Consider the following 17,115-nt stretch of genomic DNA (forward strand, 5'->3'; position numbering starts at 1 on the left):
GAAGGGTGAATGGAGAATGGTTGTGTATGGATGATGTTGTGATGCATGAGAGGGAGTGGGTGGGGGCTGGGGGTGAGGAAGTACACGAGACAAAATAATTTGACGCTGCCTGAAGGGATTTCTCCCAGTCTTCTCCTTTTCTGCATGAGGGGACAGAGAGGGGGGTGGGGCCAATTTAATGAAGCAGCCTTGCTGTAGATGTGATGTGTCTTGTGACACTGCCTCTGACCCAGGGCAGTGAGCGAGATGCAGGGATGACCCATCATCCAGGAGGAGCTAAGATATGAGGGAGGGAGGGTGGTGAAAGGGAGTGGACTATGTTAGGGATGCAATGGGTGGGAGTGGATTTTATGCCTTTGTTTATTGGCTACCTCCCTTGTAAGGGGGAAAAAGCCTTTAGTATATGTATAGTAAAAGCTCTCTTATCTGGCATTCAGGTATCCGGCAACTTCAAATATCTGGCATATTTTTTCTAAGCATTAAAATCTATAAAAATCTATATGAAATCAATACAAATCAATAAAATTTCCCATGTGAGGCTTTAATTGTTCCCGCTGTCACCCGAGCGCACCACTGTCTGGGTCAGTTTCGCGCCACCCATCACAGCCACCCATGCTGTTCAGTCTCACATGTGCCACGTTTGTGCTTGTCTCCACTCAGTTCAGCTACATTTTTCCTCAAGAGTTCCCTTGTAAACTTTCATCATGTCCAAAGTTGATAAATGGAAACGTGTTGTGCTTACACTTTCGCAGAAGGTGGACATTTGCAAACATTTAGAGAAAGGGGAAAACAGAAAAATATTCATGGACGAATTTGGCATAGGCTCATCAACCATCTACGATATTAAGGCCCAATCAAAGAAGTTACATGAGTTTATGAAGGGGACAGATACCCCAAAAACTGCTGAAAACCGTCACACTTTACAATATCAGCGTGGGGACATGATTGACAAAGTGTTGTACGAGTGGTTTTGCCTGAAAAGATCTGAAGGAGTATCAAAAACAGGCCCCATGCTGCAAGAAAAAGGACACGACCTAGCAAAGAAGATGGGTGAAGCAGAAACATGCCAGTTCTCAGATGGTTGGCTACACCGATTCAAGACTCGGCATGGAATAAGGAAGCTGGACATTGCTGTGATAAACTGGAGTGATGAACTGGATGTTGGGGAGTGAGGTGGTTTTGTTTGTTTGTGTGTGCTTTTTTATGTTTAAGTTAAATGTTTATGTTATGTTAAATATTGTTAATAGTGAATAAAATGAGTTGATTGTAGACATAGTGTTTTTGTAACCCTTCACTTATTTTAGTAACCCCTTCAGAAAAGTACAGAGAAGGTTAATGTCTAGTGATGTTGGCAAGTGAGGTGGTGACGCTGCAATCATGTGATGCTTTGTTTATGTTATGGTATGTGATACTATATGTTAACTGACATTAATAGTGAGTAAAGTGGGTGATTGTAGACATTTCTGTACCCCTTCACTTACTTTAGCAAACCCTTCAAGTATCCAGAATTTTCGAGTATCCGGCATCTTTTGCTCCCAGTGATCCCGGATAAGAGAGCTTTTACTGTATGTAAATATTAGCAAACTGCCAATTCAGTAGATGGGGTGATAGGATGGATGATTCAATTGTTGTCATGCACACCCTGTTTTGATTATTGGGGTGCCCCTAAGGACCAGAGCCACACATCATTTTGTCTATGATAGAGGAAAACTCTGTTCATAGAGAAATGATGACACTTTTATACTACGAATGTCCCTCCGTTATGCTGTCCCCCAACCCCTTGCTGCTGTCCTGTACCATTTCTCTGAGTATTTATTTTCTGTGGTGGGGGAATTCCCTGTGGTGGGGGAAAAGAATACTGCCACCAAGTATTTTCACTTGGATCGTAAGAGGCGAGAAGAAAGGGACGGGGAGTGGGACTAGGCATCCTTCTCCTTGTAGCCCCACAGGGGAGATTCCTAAACGAAAAAGTAAAGGCATAAGAGGGTCTGGGAGTTTTCCGACCAGCATCCTAAGGTTTGGGTCTTTTAATGATGAGAGTAAAAGGGAGGAGATAGGTAGTATGTTTGTGAGAAGAAAGATGGATGTGTTGGCTTTGAGTGAAACTAAGTTGAAAGGGAAGGGTGAGTGTAAGTTTGGGAGTGTAAGTGGGAGGTTATCAGGAGTGAAGAGAGGGCGAGGGAGGGAAGGGGTGGCTATTCTAGTAAGTGAAGAGATAGGTAAACGTGTAGTGGAGTGGAAGGAGGTTTCCTCAAGGATAATGTGGATGAAGGTGAAACTGGGAAAGGAGATGTGGGCCTTTGTAAGTGCATATGGGCCTGGCAGTGAGAAGAGTGTAGAAGAAAGGGAGGCCTTTTGGATAGATTTAAATGAGTGCATAGAGGATTTAGGGAGAAATGTCAATGTAATAGTACTGGGAGACCTTAATGCTAGGGTAGAAAATGGTCCAATTGATGGAGTGGTTGGGAAATGTGGAGTTCCAGGAAAGAATCATAGTGGAGAGTTGATGGTGGAAATGTGTCTAAAAAGAGAGTTGATGATAGCAAATACAGTGTTTCGGAAGAAAGTCAAGCACAAGTACACATGGGAGAGGGTGGTGGATGGAAGGGTGGTAGATAGAGCGTTGATGGATTATGTAGTGGTAAATAGGATTATGATAGGAAGTTAACCTCTTCACTCCGGGGCACATCGCACGTCTGGCAGCATTAGCTGCCCGACGTGCGATGTTGCATCATAATAATCACAATATAAAAAATAAAGTCAGTGCTCAATCGTTCATTCTCTTTCACCCGTGAATTTTGATAACCATAGAAAATATGATGAAGCCAGTTTAGAGAGAATGGAGGTTACGTAGGTATGACTACAATATATATAATCAAGATGCCGACGTCAGCATCATCATGTACCCACTTGCTCCTCATGCCGCCTACGTAGGCGTCACCGTATGGAAGTGGTTAAGGATGTACATGTGCTAGGGGGAGAGGGTGGGGGAATATCAGATCATTTTTAGGTGGAGGGTAAGTTGAGAGTGGAGGATAGATGGAGAAAGAGGAAAGGGACAAAAGGTAGGGAGGTGCTTTGAGTGAACTCATTAAATGAAAAGGAAAAGGAGAACGAGTACAAGAAGAAGCTGAAGGAGGAGTGGGAGAGAGTGAAGGATAGAGTAGAGCGGGGTGTGGAGGAGGAATGGGGATGGTTCAAGGAGGGAGTTACAAAGTGTGCAAGGATGGTCTGTGGAACAAGAGGGACAGGAGGAAATAGAAGGGAGGGTAGTGAATGGTGGGATGAGGAAACAAAGAAGGTTGTAGAAGAGAAGAAGCGAGATTTCACAGATTGGTTTCAAAATAGGACGAGGGAGTCATATGAGAGGTACAAAGAAAAGAGAAGTAAAGCAAAGGGTAAAGGAGGCAAAGAGGAGAGTAGATGTGCAGTGGGGTAAGAGTATGACAGAAAATTTTGAAAGTAATAAAAAGATGTTTTGGAAAGAAATTAAGAGAGGAAGAGGAGGCGAATCAAGTAGAGAAGAAAAAGTAAAAGGTGCAGATGGAGAGATGATAATGGAAAAAAAGGCAGTAAGGGAAAGATGGGCAGAATACTTTAGGGAGTTGCTAAATGTGAAGGAGGATAGGGAAGGAAAGATAGTTGTAGTGGGAAATGCTAAGAAAATTACCGTGATGAGTGAGGAGAATGGAGGAGAAATAAGGAAGGATGAAGTGAAGGCAGTTGTTAAGATGATGAAAGCAGGTAAGGCACCTGGTCTGGATGGATACCAAGCAGAATGTCTAAAAAAAAAGGAGGCACAGTGATGGTGGACTGGTTGGTGAGGTTATTTAATGTTTGCTGGAGAGAGGGTAGAGTGCCGGAGGACTGGAGGAGTGCCTGTATAGTTCCACTTTACAAGGGAAAAGGGGACAAGTGTGAATGTAGTAGTTTCAGAGGGATTATGGGAGGATCTTGATTGAGAGGATTAGGAGAGGAAGAGAGGGAGTAATTGGTGAGGAACAGTGTGGATTTAGGACAGGTAGAGGTTGTGTAGATCAGATCTTTGTGGTAAGACAAATATGTGAGAAAGCTATAGGAAAGGGGAAGGATGTTTTTTGGGCCTTTATGGATCTGGAAAAGGTTTACGATAGGGTAGACAGAAAGGCACTGTGGGAGGTTATGCAGATATATGGGATAGGAGGAAAGCTTCTAGGAGCTGTCAAGAGTTTTTATGATAGTAGTAGAGCTTGTGTCAGGATTAGAAATAGAGAGAGTGAGTGGTTTGAGGTAAAGGTGGGACTTCGTCAAGGATGCGTTATGTCACCCTGGCTGTTCAACTTATACATGGGTGGGGTAGTGTGAGAGGTAAATGCATGGGTAGTGGGTCAGGGATTGGAGATGGTTAAAGAAAATGGAAAAAAGTGGGAGGTGAGCCAGCTGTTATTTGCGGACAACACTGCGCTTGTGGCAGGATCGAAGGAGGGATTGAGGAAGTTGGTGGCAGAGTTTGGGAGAGTATGTGATAGAAGAAAGTTAAAGATAAATGTGGGTAAAAGTAAGGTGATGAGATGTACAAGGGGTGAAAGTGGCAGTAGTCTGGAAGTGAGCATTTAGGGAGAACAACTGGAAGTGGATAGTTTTAAATACTTGGGTGCAAATGTGGCAGGAAAAGGTGGAGTGAAGGTGGAGGTAGAATGTAGATTGAGAGAAGAGAGTAAATGCCTTGGTGGATTGAAGAGTGTAATGAGGAATAGACATTTGGGAATGGATGCTAAGAGGAGACTGTATGAAGGAGTGATTGTGCCAACAGCACTGTATGGGGCAGAAACATGGAACATAAGAGGGGAAGAGAGAAGGAGTTTGAATGTGTTTGAGATGAGGTGTCTGAGAAGTATGATGGGGGTTACAAGGCTAGAGTGAAAAATGAGGAGGTGAGGAGGAGAACAGGGGTGGAAAGGGAGTTGGGAGATAGGGTTGATGAAAGAGTATTAGGATGGTTTGGACACATGGAAAGAATGAGTGAAGACTAGTAAAAGAGGTATGGAAGGCAGATGTGGAGGGAGTGAACATGAGGGGACGTCCTAGGATGAGGTGGATGGATGGGGTGAAGGGGGCTTTGGGGAAGAGGGGAATGTCTGTTGAGGAAGGACGGGAGAGGACAGAAGACAGGGGTGAATGGAGAATGGTTGTATATGGATGAGTTTGTGATGCATGAGGTGGAATGGGTGGGGGGATGTGGGGTGAGGTAGTATGTGTGAGCAAAATTTGACACAGCCCGAAGGGATTTCTCCCCGTCTTCTCCTTTTATGCATGGGGGGACTGAGAGGGGGGGTCGCCAATTTAATGAAGCGGCCTTGCTGTGGATGTGCTGTGTCTTGCGACAAGGTGGACAAGGTGTAGGGATGACGCGTCATCCAGGAGGTGCTAAGAGGGAGGGTGGAGGGGTGTGGAGTGTATTCAGGGATGGAATGGGTGGGAATGATTTTATGCCTTTTCCTTTTTAGCTACCTCCCTTGTAAGGGGGAAAAAGCCTTGGTATATGTAAGAAAAAACTTGATGCTGAAAGATACAAAGATGGGACACCATGAGCATAGCTCCCTTCCCGTGTAATACAATTAGGTAAACACAACTAGGTAAATATATTGTATAGCAACAAAATGCTATGCAATTTGTTACTGAAAATAGATTATCAGAATGACAAGTGGTAGGAAATCCTGCCAGCAAATTCCTTCTAGTTAATCTCTGATAAGAAACAATTTGCTGATATTTTCTCAGTACAGTTTTATAAAGACATCATTTTAGAGTAAAATAAAATTGGTTACTGGTCTGACAAAAACTATAAACATTGTTCTACATACCTTCATTTGTTGTGTGGTCAATACATACTTACAAACACCTTCACATGACTTTATCTAGCACATAAGTGACACAGGCTTGTGAAACAGAGCAACATATGGGTGTGTAATGAGCAAGTTGAAACATGTAGGTATCTGATCAAGCAGTGTTTAGTGTGTTAGTACTGAATACCACATGTCTTGACATGAATACAAGGCATGTTCAATGAATGATGAGAAAATTTCAGATTTATTATTTTCATAAACTTACAAAACTTTGCCTCCTTCAAAATAATGGCCTCTCACATCTACACACTTCTGCAGACATCTCTCCCAATCCTGACAGATCTCTTCAAAGTCCTTCTTCAGAAGCCCCTTCAAGTAATTTTTCAATGTCTCTTTCAGGTCCTGTGTTGACTGGAATCGGACTTCCTTAAGACTGGTTTTCATGCGTGTTAACAGGAAAAAGTCACAAGGGCCCAAGTCAGGGCTGTAGGGTGGGTGTTGTAACACTTTCATTCCCCTGTCAGCCATCCACGTGGTCACTAGCATTGACCTGTGGCATGGGGCATTGTCCTGGTGGAACCACCACTGCACCAATACTGTGGCCTCTTCTTCCTTATCTCCCTGAACCTTTGCAGAACTTTAAAGGTAATACTCCTTATTAACACTTTGACCTTCAGGAATCCATTCAATATGAATAAGCCCCTTGGAGTCAAAGAAAGGAATGACTATGGCCTTCTCTTACAATTTGCTCATCTTTGCCTCCTTGGGCCAGGGGGATGCCATGTGCTTCCACTGGGCACTCTGATGTTTGCTCTCAGGGTTGTAGGTGAACACCCAACTCTCCATGTAATTCACAACTTTATTCAGGAAACCTGAATCAGCAGCTATCATATCAAGAATGCCAGTGCAACATTCCATACAAAACTGCCTCTGGTCGTCGGAGAGAATCTCTGGCACAAACTTGGTACAGACTTTGTGGAGCCTCAAATCTTTGGTTAGAACTGTATCCACTGTGCCAATACTAATACCAACAGCTTTAGATATCATCCTTGCAGTTATTCGACGGTTTTGCATCACTAACCTTCATGCTTCCTCAATGTTTTCCTCCTGATGTGCACTGTTCGATGCTCCAGATCTGGGTTCATCCTCAACCTGTTCATTTCCTTCAGAAAATCTTTTAAGCCACCTATTGAAACTTGCTTTACTCATAATTTCATTCCCATAGGCCTCCTTTAACATTCCACAAACTTCTTGTTTGCTTTTCTTAAGTTTAACACAAAATTTAATGGCATAATATTGCTCCATGTTTCCCTGCATCTTGTCAAGTGTTGACAGACTGGCAAACCAGATCAAACTGGTTCCACAATGTACATCAGTGCACTTAAACCTAAAAACATAGAAAGGTACCAGTCAGTCATTTTAGAGACGTGTATTTGTTCTTCACAATGAAGTAGTTTTTTGAACGAATTATATGTAATGCCTCTCCTGAAATTTTCTCATTACTTATTGAACATTCCTCATATATGCTGTGGCAGAATATCCTACCAATCATTAATGGGTTAACCCTCTAAGGACTGAATTATTTTTTGTTTAGATTTTTATTAAATTCATGTTTATTATCTTAAATGCTTCCATAGCAATACCAAAATGTAGCTGTAACTAAGTTTTCGAACATTGTATGCAAATTACAGGGTGTGACCATATGGTCAAGCAAGGCTTTTATGGAGTCAGAAAAGCATGGTTATACATAAATCAACTCAAGTTCACTAGAATAAAGTTCTTTTGGTAAGAATATATAAACAGGCATGATGACTTACTTTTTTTGCATGGCCATTTCGGAAAATTTTCAACACGTCTTTCCTCTGTGGCTGCCTGCTCCTGACTGGTAATGTTATAAACGTTTGCTGTGTAAGTTCTTGCAGAATGAATCATACTCTAGTTTGTGGCATACTTGTTTTTGCCATCCTGTACTTGTTTTAGTGTTAACCCTAGAACACAGTCGTGGGTAATACTTATGTTAACACGGTCGTGGGGTAGATTTTACCCCATTTTGGAAAATAAAATAAAAATAATTGTAATAAAAATTTAATAAATCTGAAATAATTGGCACAAAACACAACATTTATACTTTCAATTTCCCTGATACTTAACTTATTACTAAGGCAAAGTAAATCTGTTAGGGGAAATTCAAAAAAAGTACTAAAAATATGAAAATTTACTACATGGGTAACCAAAAAATATTATAAAAAATCTAATATTAGAACTGAAGTCTTGAGTGATGATCCCATTACAACCAGGTCACAAGTGCCTCAGGTCTGGGAAACACAGCCTCCTGGTAGCAACACACACTATACGGGAGAATGTCAAAAAAGTTTTTTTTGTCGGTGAAAAAATAAACTACATACATACATATACCAAGGCTTTTTCCCCCTTACAAGGGAGGTAGCCACAAAAGGAAAGGCATAAAAACACTCCCACCCATTTCATCCCTAAATACACTCCACACCCCTCCCACCCTTCCTCTCATCTGAGCCCCTCCTGGATGACGGGTCATCCCTGAACCCTGCCCACCGCCCTGGGTCAGAAGCAGTGTCGCAAGACACAGTACATCCACAGCAAGGCCGCTTCATTTAATCGGCGACCCCCCCTCTCCGTCCCCCTTTGCATATAAGGCGAGGACGGGGAGAAATCCCTTCGGGCTGCGTCAAAATTTACTCACACATACTACCCCACCCCCCCGCCTATTCCTCCTCATGCAGTCACAACATCATCCATATACAACCATTCTCCACTCACCTCTGTCTTCCGTCCTCTCCCTTCCTTCCTCAACAGACATTCCCCTCTTCCCCAAAGCCCCCTTCACCCCATCCATCCACCTCATCCTAGGACGTCCCCTCATGTTCACTCCCTCCACATCTGCCTTCCATACCTCTTTTACTAGTCTTTCTTCACTCATTCTTTCCATGTGTCCAAACCATCCTAATATTCTTTCATCAACCCTCTCTCCCAAATCCTTTTTCACCCCTGTTCTCCTCCTCACCTCCTCATTTCTCACTCTATCTAGCCTAGTAACCCCCACCATACTTCTCAGACACCTCATCTCAAACACATTCAAACTCCTTCTCTCTTCTTCTCTTATGTTCCACGTTTCTGCCCCATACAGTGCTGTTGGCACAATCACTCCTTCATACAGTCTCCTCTTCGCATCCATTCCCAAATGTCTATTTCTCATTACACTCTTTAAACCACCAAGGCATTTACTCGCTTCTCTCAATCTACATTCTACCTCCACCTTCACTCCACCTTTTCCTGCTACACTTGCACCCAAGTATCTAAAACTATCCACTTCCTCCAGTCGCTCTCCCTTAATGTTCACTTCCAGTCTACTGCCACTTTCACCCCTTGTACATCTCATCACTAATTGCAAATAAAAAAAAATCTTTACATTTTCTGATCATTGTCTTTGAACAAAGAATGACCATAAAGTACTAGTTCTATGTTATGAGAGTCCAACAACAATGTTTGAAAAAGTGTTACATTTATTTACTACTGTACATGAACAATACATGATCCTGGAAGTCAAAGAAAGATCTATGTGCTATTAAAATTTTAATGTTTTATGTCATTGTAAATGAACAGTAAGAGAAAGATTTCAAAGTTCTTACACTTACAATCGACGCACATTGGGCAGATGTGACGAGGGCACACTGGTTTCCCACAGGCGGTGCACCTGTGTCGTGTCTTCCTGTCTGCAGTCCTGGAACACAGTGCGCATTGATCCATAGGGGCTCGGTTCTCTGCTATCACTATGGGGCGTTGGTCAACGGGTGTGTCACAGACAGGGATGCTGCAGACAGTATTTATCAGTTTCTTGAGGTCAGCTGACATCCTTGGAGTGTTGCGCAACCTGTGTTCTGCCCAGGGTTTGATAAGGGCCACTGCCAACTCTTGCATATATGTGCGCCTGGCCAGCCTTGAAGCCCCTGTCCTCTGCTGATTTTCATTGTATATTATCCACGAATTGATAACACAGCAAATTATCATCCCATAGAAAATGCACATGGGCCATCGTCTTGTCTTGTGACCCACTGCATACAATGAGCACATCTGGCTTCCCATTAGGCATGATAGCAGGATGCGTGTGCATTGTTGACATGAGGTGCACCAATTTCTTCTTTCTTCTTGATGTTTCTTTGCAGTAGGACACTGAAGTTATGTCCTTGGTGAATAAGAAGGCACTTGAACCTGGCCTCCGATTTGCTGTGTCCTTCATTTCCCAAGGTATCTCCTTCTTGTTACTACGCACAGTACCAACGTGGGTCATGCCACAGTTGATCAGGAGATCAGTTGATAGGGCCACTGAGGTAAACCAATTGTCTGTGGTAACATTCCTGTTGGTTTAATGGTAAGGTTTAGTGAGTTCCTTGGTGAAATGATGGCCAAGGTTTATGCCATTGTGGGGTCTTGTGCCCTGTTTCCCCAGGTAAGGAATTGCACCCAACATGTACTTGGTGTTGTTGTCATTGATGAGGAACAGCTTCATTCCGTATTTTGCTGGTTTGCTGGGAATATACATACGAAATGGGCAGTTCCCACGGAACCCCAACAGCTGCTCATCAACTGTAAGTGTCTCATGTGGGACATACATTTTCCCACAGTTCTCAATAAGCATGTCCCAGATCTTCCGGATTGCTGCAAATTTGTCAGTCTGCCGCCTCTCCTCCCTTGTGTTTTTATTATCGAACCACAGACAGCTGACCAGGAACGAGAAACAATCTTCTGACATGGCTGCCCGGTAGATTGCTGGACCAGTTTTAGGGCTAAACATCTCTCTTGTTGACAGGTGGTTGTCTCTCTGGCAACCACTGAAGATCAGCACCCCAACAGTGCTCGCAGCTCTGCTGGTTCTATCAGGGACATCCTTGCCCTGTGATATTCTGACTTGGCTGCCTCTATTGGAATGATGAGATTTGTCCACTGCATAACTTCATTTAACCACTTCACTCCAGGCCAAAATCTCGCAGGCAGCATTAGCTGCCAGACGTATGATGTTGCGTCATAATACTCGCATCATAAAAAATAGTCACCGCTTATATCGATCATTCTCTCTTTCACCCGTGAATTTTGATAACCATAGAAAATGTGATGAAGCTAGTTTAGAGAGTATGTCAGTTACGCAGGGACAACTACAATAAATATAATCAAGACGCCGATATAGCAGCCTCGCGTATCCACTTGCTCCTCATGATGCCTACGTAGGCGGCACCATATGGAAGAGGTTAAAATTTCATCATCGAACAAGAAGTTCATAGCTTTCTCTGGTGTGTCTGCACTTCTTGCCTCTAGTGCAGGTCCTGGGGTGTAGGGAGGCACAATGTTACGTGCTGCTGTCCTTACTGCTGTTTGTGTCTGTGGATGACAATTCCACCTAAAGCCGGATCTGGTTGTCAAAGTGCTGGTTCCAAATTCGACCCTTCTTGGAACATCATCGTCGTCATCAACAGCAGCATGCGTTCGTTTACCCATTGCAGCAGCAGGCACAGCAGGGGGGATAGGAGGCACAGCAGGAGGAACAGCAGAGATATCAGGAGGCACAGCAGGATCATCAATGTCATCAGAGTTTGATGGAAAGACAGCACGGGCAGCAGGAGAGACAGCACTGCCAGAACTATTGGCAGGTTTTCTAGCAGGTTGGCATGGTAGGCCTACACGCTTTTGAGGTGTTGATGTTCGATGTCTTTGTCTCTTGCGCGCACTACTCTGTAACTCCAATTCATTGGATTTATCACTGTCCACATCAGTTGCAGAGGATTGCTCATAATCTTTGTCACTATCAGAGTCATACAAAGTCTCGCTTTCAACATTATCAGTTTCATTTTCACTTTCACTTGGCAACAAAGAACTTACTTCTGACAAACCAGACTTATTCATTATATCCTCCAGTTACTCGTCAGTAAAAAGCTTCTGAAATTTGTCACTAGCCATATTATAATAAAGCCTGTAAAGAAAATACATGAGAAAGCAGAGAAAAAAACTGCTTATCGCTATGTGGGGCAGACGTAACCAATGTATGCTTACATGTTATCACGGTTATGGGGTAAACATTACCCAAGTATATTAAGATTGTAACACGGTTCTGGGGTAAATATTACCCACACAAGTTTGTATGTTATCATGGCACTGGGGTAAAATTTACCCAACGCATCCCATACGTGGCCCCACAAAGGCATGAGTGCGGATACACTCCCTTTTACCGGAAGAGCTCACAGCCAACTGAAGCTACACTAAGACCCACATGACTACCTCAACCCAGCGGGCTGTGCCCACATGAAACAAAGGGCGTGGGGTGAATTTTACACACGACCATGTTCTAGGGTTAATGGCATATATGTTACAGTAAGAACACGTACCTAGGGATTACGCGTAATCCCTAAATATTTCAGTGAATACGCGTAATCCCCGTTTCACTCAGGGATTTCACGTAATCACTGAATTTTCCAGTGATTACGCGAAATCCCTGAATTACGGTCCCAGTAATTACGCGTAATCCCTGATGCTCATTTGATCATCAATGCCAACGTTGCGACGATCATATTAGTAAGTAACTAGATAAAAAATAAAATTAACATTATTTTATGTCATTTTATTTTATTTCATTTTATTTCATTTTATTGGTCAAACAGTCAGTTAGTTAAAACTCTCTCTCTCTCTCTCTCTCTCTCTCTCTCTCTCTCTCTCTCACACACACACACACACAAACACACGTGAGCGCACGCATGCATGCACATTTGAAAAAGAACAGCTTTCCTCACAGAGTAATAGACAGTTGGAACAAGTTAGATGAGAAAGTGGTGTGTGCAAAAACAATACATGAATTTAAAAATAGTTTAGATAAAATGAGATATGAAGACGGGACCCCACGAGCATAGCTCCCCTTCCCGTAAAATACAACTAGGTAAATACAACTAGGTAAATACACACACACACACACAACGTAAATTGTTCCACGACCTAAAACAAAGCATTTAAAAGTTCTAAAGAATGGCAGAAACCATTGACATGTTACTTGTTACAACAATTGAGGCTGCTATGACATCGTGAGTTACACAGAAGCCCAGCTTTAAGGCATTTACATCGCCTTGTACCAGCTCGCAGATCTACGCGACTTCTTTTCACCATCCTTTCTGCTTGAGAAGTTTGTGCATCGGCTGCTTCACGACGACGCCTTTTGATTTCTTTGATGCGTTCTGCAACTCTGGTTTTCAGGACTCTCAACATTGTAGGCAGATGGTGTTGCTGTGGGCGAGGAAGGTCCTGTGGGTAGATCAAGGATTTCAGCTGTCATTGGCTGACTTGTCACATTGTCACCAGTGTATTGTGTTGTAGTGCTGCCATGTTCGACTGGGAGCAGAACATCCTCTGTCACATCATGTGTTGATGTTTCATCACTTGTAGCTTGTATCTGGTTTGCAACACCATCAGTTTGGGAGAGAGAGTTGTCATTGTCAGATTCTGGCCTGATTGGTGTGACAGCAAGAAGATCCTCCTCAGTCTCCATCCGAGCAATCACTTCCATCGGCAAAGACGAAGTAGTAAGTCCTACACGAGCCTCACAGCCAAACATTGCAGAATATGGAGAGCGCTTTATCCCGGAATGGAGAGCACTGTTTTTCTGGAACTGAACAAACTTGATGCCCGTAGGCCAGTCTTGTGAGTCATTGTCAGCCATCCATGCCACCAGCATATCTTTAATATCACCGTTTGCGCGCTCAACCGACCCCTGACTTTGGGGATGGCGAGGATTACCATGCACCAGTGTTAGTTTTGGCCAAACTTCCTTCAGCTCTGTAATGACTTGTGAAGTGAACTCGGATCCGTTATCGCTTTGGAGAATAACGGGGGCACCAAAGAGAAGAAAAATGTCCAGTAGATGAAAAGCAACCTCTGCAGCTCTTTTAGACGCCAAGGCTCGAAGGATGCAAAACTTCGTCAGGTGATCCTGGTACACCATGATCCATTTCTTGTTGGATCCACTGGGCATGCTTTGCATGTCAATTAGATCCACCTGACCCCTTGACGAGAATTCCTTGGTGAGTATTGGACGAACGCCAACCCCCTTCGTCATCGGCCGTTTTTGTTTCTTTTGGCATTCTTGACAGAGTGACTTGAACAGCTCAACGGCCTTAGTTGGAATGTTTGCATATTTCTTTTGTAATTCTTTCAACATCCGGTCTCTTCCGCCATGGCCTGTTGAGATGTGGGCGCTCTTGACAACGTCAAACGTCTCCTCGATGCTCACATAGTAGAGTGGCGACTCCTGTCGTGTCGAACGTCTCTTTATCAGTTTTTCTGTAGGCCCGCACTGGAGTACTTCATACCTGAAAACACAGTTAACATTAGAGAGAGACAGACACACAATTAGAGAGAGAGAGAGAGAGAGAGAGAGAGAGAGAGAGAGAGAGAGAGAGAGAGAGAGAGAGAGAGAGAGAGAGAGAGAGAGAGAGAGAGACAGAGAGAGAGAGAGAAAAAAAGAGAGAGAGACTGAGTAAAATAATAGATTGAAGTGAAAACTTACTTCTCCAACAGATAATATCCGTGCCGCCCCTTGGCATGCGAGTTATCAGCTGCTGCTTTCAGGTCATCGATGGTCTTCTGATAGTCCCACTTTGGAATTAATCCTTTTTTGTTTTCTTTAAAATGATCCGTGAGGTTTTGTGTAAACCTTTCCTCGATAGACATCTTGACTTTGCTGGAGGAAGAGGAAGAATGAAGCAACAAGTCAGAGTTGCTTGAAGAAGAGGAAGAATGAAGCAACAAGCAGTGGTTCAGACACTTTTGAAAACTGACCCCTTGGCATGTGAGTTATCAGCTGCTGCTTTCAGGTCATCGATGGTCTTCTGATAGTCACACTTTGGAATTAATCCTTTTTTGTTTTCTTTAAAATGATCCGTGAGGTTTTGTGTAAACCTTTCCTCGATAGACATCTTAACTTTGCTGGAGGAAAAGGAGGAATGAAGCAACAAGTCAGAGTTGCTTGAAGAAGAGGAAGAATGAAGCAACGAGCAGTGGTTCAGACACTTTTGAAAACTGAACCATTCGCTCATGTCTCAGTCGTTGAAACACAAACACTCACTAATGAAACTGAAAGGTCGTTAAGTTAAACTATGCTGTGTGTAATTGAAATGTTCATAGATGAAGGTTACGCGAATTCACTGAATGCTCAATAGTAAGAACACGTAAAATGACAGGTTACACGAATTCACTGAATGCTCAATAGTAAGAACACGTAAAATAACGAGCAGTGGTTCAGACACTTTTGAAAACTGAACCATTCGCTCATGTCTCAGTCATTTAAACACAAACACTCACTAACGAAACTGAAAGGTCGTTAAGTTAAACTATGCTGTGTGTAATTGTATGTGTGTAATTGTACTGTGTGTAATAGAAATGTTCATAGATGAAGGTTACGCGAATTCACTGAATGCTCAATAGTAAGAACATGTAAAATGACAGGTTACGCGAATTCACTGAATGCTCAATAGTAAGAACACGTAAAATGACAGGTCCAATTTCAGGGATTTCACGTAATCACTGGAAAATTCAGTGATTACGTGAAATGCCTGAGTGAAACGGGGATTATGCGTATTCACTGAAACATTCAGGGATTACGTGTAATCCCTAGGTACGTGTTCTTACTGTAACATATATACAAAAATTCTTTTTGTGTTACCATATGGTCACGGTAGTCTTTCGAGGGTTAAGTGGAGCATTTGTTCATTCCACCCACCAAGTTTTGGAAAAAAACATCAGGTCACTTACTTTTTCCTTGGACTATCTTCCTCCTCCTCCTGTTCTTCCTTTGGCTTTGAAACAGATGGGGTATTTTGTGTAAACAGAGATTCCTTGAGGGGTGGTGGTGGTAAATCACTGTCGATGACATCTGTTTGACCAACATCAATGTCTTCTGTAGAATCTTCAAAGTGCTCCTCCTCTATTTTAATTTCCTCTTTCACCTTTATTTCCTGAAAAGACAAAAATCACCTTAAATTGAAAATAATAAATGAGGCATCCAATTGAAAATAAATTATTTGTCTAAGGTCTTCTTGCCTTCTTGTAGGAATGTACTCCTCTGGGTTACAGAGAGCAGGATGCCTAGTCCCATCTCTCTGTCCCTTTTTAGCCGCCTATATGACCCAACTGGAAAGATTTGGTGGCAGTATTCTTTCTTTCCCCTACCACAGGGAAATATATACTTAAAGAAATTATACATGACAGTATTAAGAGAGGGGAACAGCATAATGATAGTGGACTGCCTAGTGAGGTTGTTTAATGTGTGTGTAAGGGAGGGTAGAGTGCTGGAGGACTGCCTCTATAGTTCCACTTTACAAGGGAAAACGGGACAAATGTGTGTAGTAGTTTCAGAGGAATCAGTTCATAGTTGGGAAGGAATATGGGAGGGTTTTAACTGAGAGGATTAGGAGAGGAACAGAGAGAGTAATTGATGAGGAACAGTGTGGGTTTAAGAAAGGTAGGGGTTGTGAGGATCAGATTTTAGTGGTAAGACAGATATGTGAGAAAACTTTACCAAAAGATTAGAATGTTTTTTGAGCATTTATGGATTTGGAAAAGGCTTATGATCAGATAGAAAGGCACTATGGGAGGTTTTGCAAATATATGGGATTGGGGAAAAGCTGATGAGATGTGCAAGGAAGAGAGGATGGCAGCAAGTTAGAAGTAAGTCTTAAAAGAGAGGTTGGAGGAAGTGGACAGCTTTAGATATTTGGGGTCACATGGGAAAGGAAGTGGCAGTGGAAGTAAATTGTAGACTGAGAGAAGCAAGTAAATGCCTTGGGGGATTAAAAAAGGTAACAAGAAATAGGCATTTGGGAATGGATACAAAAAGTAGACTATGAAGGAGTGATTGTACCAATAGCACTGAATGGGTCAGAAACATGGAATTTAAGAGAGCCAGAGAGGGGGGAGTAAACTTTAGGGGATGACCTAGGATGAGAAGGATGGATGGGGTGAAAAGACCATTGAGCAAGAGGGGAATGTTGAGCAAAGAAGGGAGAAGGCAGAAGATAGGGGTGAGTAGGGAATGGCTATGTGTGGATAATAATGTAATGCAAGGAAGGGATGGGCTGGGGGCCATTAGGGAGTGGATATGTGTGAATGATATTTTGATGCAGCCTGATGAATTTTCTCCCCATCTCTTTTTCTGCATGAGGGGACAAAGAGGGAGGGGTCACTAATTAAGTGAAGCAAGCTTCCTGTGGATGTTCTGTGTCTTGCT

The 17,115-nt window shown here is 42.9% G+C and overlaps 1 protein-coding gene across 8 annotated transcripts in view; it reads right to left on the reverse strand.

Moving 5' to 3' along the window:
- LOC143036187 (cysteine-rich protein 2-binding protein-like) overlaps window positions 1–17,115 on the reverse strand; it is a 106,476-nt gene that overhangs the window by 44,968 nt on the left and 44,393 nt on the right. For 4 of the 8 annotated variants that reach the window (XM_076204554.1, XM_076203471.1, XM_076203603.1 and 1 more), the window contains exon 7: window positions 15,642–15,844. In XM_076204554.1, the coding sequence (XP_076060669.1) occupies window positions 15,642–15,844 (203 nt within the window). Of the gene's footprint in view, window positions 1–12,801; window positions 14,201–14,397; window positions 14,572–14,669; window positions 14,817–15,641; window positions 15,845–17,115 lie in introns of those variants that run through there. The other 4 variants (XM_076203676.1, XM_076203841.1, XM_076203761.1 and 1 more) reach the window with 4 other exon arrangements.

The sequence above is a fragment of the Oratosquilla oratoria genome, chromosome 1, assembly GCF_046742065.1.
Source record: "Oratosquilla oratoria isolate Oo_2021 chromosome 1, ASM4674206v1, whole genome shotgun sequence".
NCBI classification, from domain to species: Eukaryota; Metazoa; Arthropoda; class Malacostraca; order Stomatopoda; family Squillidae; genus Oratosquilla; species Oratosquilla oratoria.